The 10,071-nt window shown below is 41.1% G+C and overlaps 1 protein-coding gene across 1 annotated transcript in view; it reads left to right on the plus strand.

The window, feature by feature from the left end:
- Nucleotides 1–9,852, plus strand: part of LOC125904398 (uncharacterized) — a 30,892-nt gene extending 21,040 nt beyond the window's left edge. Inside the window, exons 9-10 of the mRNA XM_049601756.1 lie at nt 5,395–5,487; nt 7,904–9,852. Coding sequence (XP_049457713.1) covers nt 5,395–5,487; nt 7,904–8,353 — 543 coding nt within the window. The 3' untranslated portion in view covers nt 8,354–9,852. The remainder of the gene's footprint in view (nt 1–5,394; nt 5,488–7,903) is intronic.
- The last annotated feature ends 219 nt before the right edge of the window (nt 9,853–10,071 follow it).

Genomic DNA, 10,071 nt, shown 5'->3' on the forward strand with positions numbered 1-10,071 from the left:
ATCAACTACTTGCCCAGAAAATGTGTTGGTGTTGCTGTCAGTGTCTGTCTGTGTTTGTCTAGTTTCTGTGCATTAGATGTCATGTGCTCATATTTGAGTTTTCAAGTGATGCAAAGCAATAGATTAATATGTGACATGACATTGAGACACTTCCCCTGGGACCTGCTGTTTTTAGATTTATTCCCAAATGTCACTAGTCACCAGAGACATAATTAGTTACATTTTAGTGACTAATCATCATTCTTCAAGTTATTAGTTGCTTTAAGTTAAACGTATTACTCAACATTAGGAGTCTGGATTGCCTGCACATGGCTCTCACCGCTAATGTCACAAGCATACATGGAGGTGGCTAGCAGTGCTTATGGCGCTATTAGAGCTAACAGTGGGTGCATTTGGAAAAACTCACTCCCAGTGCCAGAGTGCACTCTAGCGCAAATTGGACTGTTTATACATTTAGAGTGCTGTTGGAATATAAAGTTTATTATTATTTTTAGTTTATTCAGAACACCACAGTTTCCGAGCAGCAGAGTGTACACTGGGCTCTGGGAGTCAATGTGTGATTAACTTCACGGTGTAGTTCATTAATTCATGTAGACATAGAGCGCTCTGTTTCTTTGAACAACAGTGCTCTCACTTTAGAGTAGAGCGTCAGATTGGATTTACGAATGCACCCATAGTTAACCTTGGTGGGTTCCACAATGACGCCGTCCTGCCACTGTTGGTTGGGACGGTGCTATCAGCAGGAACCACTGTATGAGCACAATGCAATGTGGCAGCGATTAGCAAGCCAGTGAGACATGAAGGGAAGGACATGCACTAATCTCTATAAAGTGATATCTTCATAGTGTGCAGAATTTGTAGGCAACAGGACAAGATTTTGGTGTTGGAAGAGCTCTGGTTGTAGTCTGTTTGTAGTCCAAGTAGTATTAACCAATCGTGTTTGAATGACAGGCTAAGGGGTTAATGGAGAGGAAGAACACATTAGCTGAAATGCAATCAGCAATTGTCCGATGATGATTTAGCTTTATATTAGCTAGTTGAAAAATGTATCTGCAATCATATGCAGATATCTGTTTACAGAGGTTAGAGATTAGTCAAAATGAAAAGAGCCGCTGCCCCCAGAGGCTTATTGTCAAGCTTCCCATAGCCGATGGGTTGTGACCTGGCCCAGCTACCAAAGCAAAGAACACAGAAGCTCGGATTACAACACACACAAACAGAGCCTGACTTTTTATTTTGTTCTGAGGACATCATTACTCCCCAATATCTTAACATAACAGATGCTTGTTTGCCGACATATTAATGTTTAAAATGTTATTATATAGAACCTTTGACGAATCACCAAAGGCTTTCATCTCGATCTCGAAACATAAATGTCTGTACCAAATTATATAGTTATGGAGACATTTTTGCCAAAATGACAAATTTGAACTTCATGGAGGTGCTACAGGCAAAATTAATCCATTGTGTCGATGTGGAGATATTTCACTGGATAGGTAAGAACTTTGAGCTGCTGGTGGCGCTAGAGGAAAAGTCAGGGGATCACTAAAGTCATCCTCTTGAGACTGTAAATCTCTGTTAGGAATTTCATTTGTTGAAAATGTACAATAGGCCAACACTTTTTAGTCATTAGCTTTTCAGTACTCACATTTAGTTGTTATTTAACACAACAGACCATTATGTAATGATTTTATTTTTTCCTTTCACTATTTTACTATAACTAGGGGTTAATAAATAGTGACACATAGTATTTTAATAAAATCGAATTTGTATTCCACACCAAGGTAAGTGGTAGTTTTGATATAACACAATATATTAATAAAAATAACATTTAAAGAAGATTACATATCATAAGTATTAGTGCTTCTTAAAAAGTGAAAATGTTAAAAGAACTGGAGTCACTGTAAATAAGTGTTATTGAACACTGTACAATAAATGTAAAATCAGCAGGTCACACACCTCATATATGTCTCATTCACTGTATGTGTACATGTATTGTTTGAGTGTGTATTCGTGTGTTTTTTTGTGTGTTTGTGTGACATAAAGTGTGTGTGTGTGTGTGTGTGTGTGCAAATGCTTATAATTGCCTTTAAATTTTAATGTGCATATGGGGACTTGTATTGAGAACAGTGGAGGTTGAGACGACAGCAGTCGTCCTTGACGTAGGTCACTCTGACATGTTATGGATTTCCACATGGATCTGAGAACACAGATAACATGTGTGAGAGGTTGTCAGCGACCTTTCGGGACTCAACCCAAGAGACCAACATGAAACTCAAATCAATCATACCCTTTCTCCTCATTCCCTCTGTCCCTCTCTCTTTCTCCATGCTCTCTACTTCACTGGTTTTTCCATCCTACTTATTTTCTTATGTTTATCTTACTTTCCATCCCCCTCTCCATTACTAGCCCCTCTTTTCTCTGTGTATTATCTGTCTTGCTCCTTATCTATTTTATTTCCTCTACCTCTCTCATTCATTCACTTTAAGTCTCTAGTGTTTCACTTTAAGACTTTTATCGCACTTACACTCTCTGTCTCTCAATTTCCGCTTATTACTCTTCACTCTTACATCTCTTGCCTCCCTCTCTTCCTCTTACTTTCCCTCTTGCTTTCTCATCTGATTTGTACCATCTTTCTCCAACCAATAGATGATCCAATCTGATGCTTCCTGCTAGCTCACAAGGATTGGAAAAAACAGCTTACAATTCAATTTATCGAGCAGCTACACACCTGCATTTTTTCACTTTCAGGATAGCAGGAGAGTTCTGGTTTCAAACCCACCAGCCAGCTGAGGTGGTGGTTTCTGTGCCGAGTCTCCCCACCTGGGGAGAACATATCGCCCTGTCTCCACAGTATACCCCACCTGTCACCCAATGGCAGCTGGCACAGGGCTGCCCATAAAGGGGGTATACAGGAAAGCTTTCTGGGCCCCATGAATGCCAGCAATAACCATTTTTAGACATGAGTAATGATGACCAAATTTAATTTTGAATCAAAATATTCACAATTACTTATTAAAACAACAAACATGATTGCTTTAGTAAAATGTAGCCTGCTTCATAATCAAAACCCCCTCTTCTGAAAATGGTATGAGTGGAGATGGTAGGAGGGAGAGAGAGAGAGAGAGCACAAGCATGCATTGATATATATGTAAAGCAGATTTAGGGAGGGCTCATTCACTGGACTTTTTCAAGGGCCCACCCATCTCTATGGGCAGGCCTGAATGGGATTGGCCTCGGCCCTAAGAAAAATGAAAACATGATATGCTAAAGTATTAGCATGGAGCACCAGTAGGGTTGGGTCGGTTCTCGGTAATACCAATTTGGTCCGGTACTCCATCTTGGGCCGGGTTTTATTTTTTGAGACCGACCGGACCACATACTCGGGCAGAACGTACGTGGAGCGGACGCCGCGGAGGTCCGCCTGGTAAAAGTGGACATAGCTGGCCAGCACGCTGCCCCGGCGCCGCTCCAGCACCAGTGTCACACAAAAGACTGTTCAGCATGTATTTTTCACATCGCGGGGATTTTTCATGGACATTTTTACACGTAGTCCGCTCCGCTTATAGTAAGCCTGAGTCTGTGAGCACCTGTGTCTGCCTCTTCACCAAGCGCACAGCAAGCAGGAGAGAGAGGGGGGTGGTGCGGGGACTGAGCTAGGAGGTGCGAGTGCGAATGCGCCTCTACTGTAGCCTGGAGTTTGTTTAATAGTGACAGGGAGTCGATAATGGTGGACAATTTAGTCTCGACGAAATCAAGGAATGCGCCACTATGGCAACACTTTGGCTTTGAGCCAGACGAAGGAGGCAACCCTTGTTTGCACTGATTGAGTAAACTGCAAAATTTATTTGTAAGGAATAAAAGAAACAACTTGTTACTGTTACTCTGTTGTCCTAAGGTCATTTTTTATTTTGGTCAATTGCGCCCCAAGTGGCGAAAATCCGGTATTACCAACTTGATGCGTTTTTTTTACAAAAACCGGACCGTTTTTTTTTTTTTTTCTCATACCGACCCAACCCTAAGCACCAGGCTGAATGATCTACCAAGGACACACAGGATCTGGTGTCTACAGCTTGGCCAGGCTGACTAAAGGCCACTTCCTCCTCCTATTTGAGTATTAAAGGGACACTTCACTTCAAAATCATAAATATACATTTTTCCTCTTACCTGTATTGCTATTTATCAATCAAGATTGTTTTGGTTGCAGAGTGTTGGAGATATTGGCTGTAGAGATGCATGCATTCTCTTCGATATAATCAGTCTGAAAAAGTATATTTGAAAAAATTAAAAGCAATGTATTAGATAATCCACAGACCTTGTTGCGAGCAGTTTCATGTAGCAACTATTTTCTACCGAAAATCGTCTACCGAGCCACACCTGCCAACTGTGTCATCTACTGCTAGCTCACCTAGCATCTCTGAGCTAACTAACGTTACAGCTCAGCTGAGGAGGTCACCATTAGTGTTTACATCTCATGCTGTCACAAGCAGGAGCCTCTTATACATGAGTAAATACTCTCTTCTTCCTGCCTTGTGATTGGTGGGTGTAGTTCGGCAGACAGAAAATAGTTCCTACATAAAACTGCTCACAACAAGATCTATGGATTATCTTGAGTAACCAGGTCATGATTTCTGGAAAGAGACATTGCTGTTGAGTTTTTCAAATGTTTTTTTTTTTTTGTTGTTGGCACTTTGAGCACCACAAGTCATCCAGTTCCATTATATGAGAGAGCAGGTAGACATCTCGATGACCAATATCTCCAACACTCTGCAACTCACACCAAAATAATCTAGACTGATAAATAGTACAGGTAAGAGGAAGAATATGTATTTTTGATATGTGTGTGAATATCCATTTATCCACTTTCTCTCCAGCTACCTCATGCTATCTTTTACTGTCATTCTCCCAAACCCATCTGTATTCTTGCTGTAGCTCTTTTTCAGTTTATCCATCTCAGTCTTCCCTCCTCTCTTCTTCTGTTTTACCCTTCTAACCAAGTGCACCTTTCCACCATCTATCTTTTGCCTTCCCTCAACCGGTCTTTCTTGCAGTTGAATGGAACCAACATTTCCGAAAGATCACATCCTCTTCGGCTCCGTTTCCTCTCAACCTCCAGCCTCACCATGAGGACAAATAAAGCAGTCTCTCAGTCATGTCACACAAGCTTCCTCTTCAATATCTTATATATGTATTTAAAAGCTTTCTGTGCAGTAACGTGTGCTCTGTGTGTGTGTGTGTGTATGTGTGTATATGTCCTCTCTTGCAGTGTCCATGTACATGTATATTTGATGACTTGTTGTGTGCAAAAGCTCAGCTGCTGGGACGTTACATTCTTGTGGCCACATTTTAACATGTCTCCTGTGTGTTTGTGTGTGTGCGTGGGGGGGTCTGCAGGTGGTCCATGAGGCTTACACCAGGTTCACTGAGGAATCTCTGATGCAGTCTGTGTGTGAGAAGCCATCAGAGAGCACAGAGGTCACCATAAAGGTCAGTGGTGGAACCAAGAAACTGTTTTTACTCACAGAGAAGCATGAAATGACATTCATATATGTTATCAACATATTGAAACAAGTATGGGAATAAAAATGATAACTAATTGTCAAAATGCCACCTGATGACAAAGGCAGCAAAATCTGCATGAGTTTCACTTCAACACAGATCAGTCAACAACCCATATTTTAACTATTCATCACTGTATGAGATTGTTTGGTCTCAGAGTGGAAATCAGGCTAATAGGTCAACAAAACAAGCAGGGTTTTTAGGTTGCGTGACTATTTTGATAACGTACAGGAGACAAGAATCGTTCCAGCAATAATAAAAGTCTTGATCTGGATTAAAGTCTTTAACCTGATTACGAAACACCTTTATACCATCATGGAAGTTTTACATTGATGAAAACAACAGATTTAAAAACAGAGATCATTAACCCTGTGTTTTAGATTGCTTAGCAAAAACTACCTCCTGCCAAGTGTAATTAATAGGCGATCAACCTTCGACTCTACACTCAGTAGTGGAACAGATTAGATTAAACTTTATAGGCAGGAGCTTTTGTGAAACTGAAAAAAAAAGAAAGTAAAGTGGTCAAGGTTCAGGGAGTTCTTTGAGCTGTTTGATTAGAGCTTCTGTAGGCATCATGTGCACTCTGACATGAAAGATCAGAATGAATCTGCAGCTTTTCCAGATTTGTTGATTTGAATTTCTAACATTATCTAAGCATCTAGGCTATTATTGGGCTAGACTTTATTTGTTTTACATATTTTAGCAGGTTTTAAATGACCATTCTGTCTTAATGATGAAATGTGGTCTCTATATGAAATTGAGAAGTCAGGTGTATCCTCTCATTCATAACCTACATTTTACAGTCAGTATGTATGTATATAATATTCTATGTTTATTCATTATAATATAGAATAATGCACATATAATTGCCATATTTTTACATAATTTATATAATACACATATTTTTATATATCTGAACATTTTACATAGTAGTGATAAATATTGTAGTAGAGGTAAAAAAAAAATCATTTTGTCTTATAGAAAGTACATCAGAGTGACTGTATGATATCACATCAGAGTGACTGTATGATATCACAATTCTAGGGCTGTACCTGACTCAGAATTCTGTCAGTCGAATCAGATTTGGCAGTTTAATACGCATATTTGGCAATTTGTTTTTTTGTTTTTTTGTTTTTGTCATACAAAGTTTTAAAGTTTAACCAGGGCTCAGCGGGACAACGACTGCTCAACTTGAAGCAATCTCAGTCAACTGAGGGTCTCTGACTGACTATTCAGATGACTTGTGAGGGGCAGCCTGCACAATGCCCCCGTGGGGGTCAATCAAGTATTTCGGATTTCTGTTATCATGTGAAAAATCCTTAACATTACAAATGGGATACAAACATCTGGGTGAAAGTCCTGTGTTTGTTTGACCCATCCACCACCCCTCTCTCCCACCCTACTCCTACTTTCTCTGTCTCTATACTCAGTATTGCCACAGATGGCTTTACAGTGGAGTTAGTTGAAAGCCCAGTACATCTTATACAGATGCTAAAAGGGTTTCTTGTGCATCAGAATCACATGCCGATGGTCCCTGACCAAGCTGCCACAGGTCCAGGTATTCAGAATAGGTAATTCAAATATTTAGATTAGTATGGAATAAATCAATAAGATTAAATAAAACAAAGTATGTAGGAGTGGCACTAAAGGAAGAAATTAAAAGGAAAACTAAAATGATGTTTACAAGGAAGACATGCAGTTACATATATAAGCATAGAAAATGTGTAAAATGTGTGCAGTATCAATGTATTATGTGAGTTATAGCACAAACGAGTTTAAAATGAGGCTAGTGCAAAGGTAATGGTGTGGTAATGTGCAAAAGAAGATCAGCACAACAGAATAGTTCCATAAAAGATTCACAGATGCGGTGCATCTTGTCTCCATGTAACAAGTAAAATAAGATGTGTTGCATACATGGCAGTGGAAGATAAATATAAATATGGTCCCAGAAACATGTACATGAATTATTCAAGTTGGGTTTTTTTTTCCTGACCTCAATTTTACCTCTTTTCCTGCCCTTCCTCCATTCTACACCACTTCCATCTCTTCCTCTCTGTTGGGGGAGTCTGTTTTTTAATTGTCTTGTCCCATCCCTCTGTTTTTTTGTGGCTCCCCTCACTTTCTGCCTCCTTTTTGTGCTTTTCCTTCCCCTTTTTTTATTATTGTCTTCTTTGTACCTCCTCTTCTATCACCTTATTTCTTCTTTGACCTTTTCTTCCTCACATTCTTGATTTTCATGATCTCATATTCCATGTGCCTTTCATCTCCTTTGCCCCTCACCCCTCCCCCTGTCATATCACCTTTCATCCCTCCCCTCCTGTGCTCCCACCGTCTTTCTCTATAGGGCCTTGAGGTCTCCAAACCAGGTCGCTACCATACTCTCTCCTCAGACAATTTCCTGGAGATGAGCGACTCTGGGGTAGAGTTCACTAGCTCTGGCATTCCACTGGACAGCGACACTGATGCTGCGATGACCTACGCCTCCCACAAGCCCCTCCTGAATGCCGTCTCTCCTACAGCCGTGACTGAAGAAGTTCACTCCGACAGCCAGGAGGCCACAGCGGTTCCCCAAGGCGACCTCAGCGCCAGCCGGACCCCTGATTCCGCCATGAGCGCCAGCCCTGCCTCTAATCCTCGCTCACTTGCAGCCGCCACCCCTGACGGCAGCCTGCATGGTGCTGCATCGCCAGGAGCGGCCTCCAGGGGCACCGCTGGGTCGGATTCAGCCAAGACAGAGGGAGGGGCTCAGAGTGAGGAAGCTGGGCAGACGGAGGAATCAGCTCTGAGCACCTGAGCAGATCCGCCAGGGTGTATTTTTTTTTTAGCTCACAGTCCTAATACAGTAATGACATCCACAACAATCTGGCTCTGTTGATCATATCCAAACACCACCAAGTCCTTCATTGAAACAACATCACAGACAAAATACTCATGCTTGGAATCAGATGTCAGTTTGCCTAGAAGAGAATAATAAAATGGCAGTTACACAAAATGCACAATACAACATTTAATGCACTGAGCACTGGAAAAATTAGATGCAAAAGAGAAACCCCAAGCTGTATCAAAAGAACAAAGCCAAATCTGTGCATATGGAAAATGCATGCATTTAAATGAAACATTAAAGTAGATATTATAGTTCAGCTCTACAGGAAAATGCTGACATTAGAGTAGACTGACTGCATGCGAGCTTCAATGGGCCGAGGACACACAGACTCAAAAAGAAGTTACAGTAATGTGAAAAGGGTAAAACACTCTCAGCACTTTCAGGAAAACACTGAAATGGGATCAAATAATTTCACCTCCTGCCGAAAGGTTGTCAAAAAAAAAAAAATAAATAAAAAAAAAATTGGGAGTTTGACAGTTTTGATAGGTGGAGTCAGCACGGCTCCAACGAACCAGACTTTATTTTCTAAGACCAAGGCTACTAACAACAACAGCAAAGAGCGTCTCCTGAACTGAGGCGAATCACAGTGTGTTGCCTCTGACAGCACTTTTGTCTGCTCTCACGGCATCAGACAAGCACCATGATGATTGCATTTCATCCCACCCTATACACAGACTCTATTATTAACAATATAAGTGTGTCAGAAAGTGTCTCCTCCTCTCAGACAGAAGTGCTTGTCTCAGCACTCGTTCACCGATATCCTTTCTGAAAACCCTGCAAACTGAAACAAGCCCTGTAGATTGAATACCACCACTCCTATGTGAACGCTGGTGGTTGTTTTCCTTTCTCTCATATCTTTGCTGTCAAATGTGCCACATTTGAAGGTGTCATCTGAAGAAACCTGTCGAAACGTCCACCTCATCTCACTCACGCTAATGATGAATTCCGCAGAAAACACCCACAAGAACGACAGTTTACTGTAGAAACTGACTTCATCTGGAGTTGACACGAGCCCTGTCAGAGCAAAATAAAATTAGGAGAACACTGCGCAACACTTCTGGGACTTTTGGAACAGCTCCCGAGAACATAATTGGATTCTTGGTCTCTTTGCAGGAGGACCGATTCACGGACACCGTAGAGTGAGAAGTGGTGATAAAAGAGACGACAAAGATGGAACAGGGTACTATTCGGGGAACAGATAAATGGCTTGCATGATTTAAAGCCCCCTATTTTCATCTCAGCTCCCATCCATCGGACGGAGCTCTGATTATTGTAGCCCAGTTGTTTGCCAAAATGAAATGACTGGAAAGCAGTTGGATCAATCTGAGATAACGATGCAGCCTACAGCCCCAACGGAGTGAGGCTGTATAACAGTGATTATGAGAGGTAGGTGTGCGTGTGTGTGTGTGTGTGTGGGGTTCAGACAAAGCAACCAACAATATTAGACATTCAGTGCTCAGCACGGAGACATGATTCTTTTCAGCTTGTGTAAAATAGAAAATGAAAAAAATCAAGGTAGTCACAGAATATAAAAATCCTGAATTAATGGTTAGAGTAAAATCACTAACTCAAAAATGTCCTTACATTTGCTAATTGTGCTCTGTGAATTTAAACCCATTAATTGTGTT

The sequence above is a fragment of the Epinephelus fuscoguttatus genome, linkage group LG17 (genome assembly GCF_011397635.1).
Source record: "Epinephelus fuscoguttatus linkage group LG17, E.fuscoguttatus.final_Chr_v1".
In the NCBI taxonomy this organism is placed as follows: Eukaryota; Metazoa; Chordata; class Actinopteri; order Perciformes; family Serranidae; genus Epinephelus; species Epinephelus fuscoguttatus.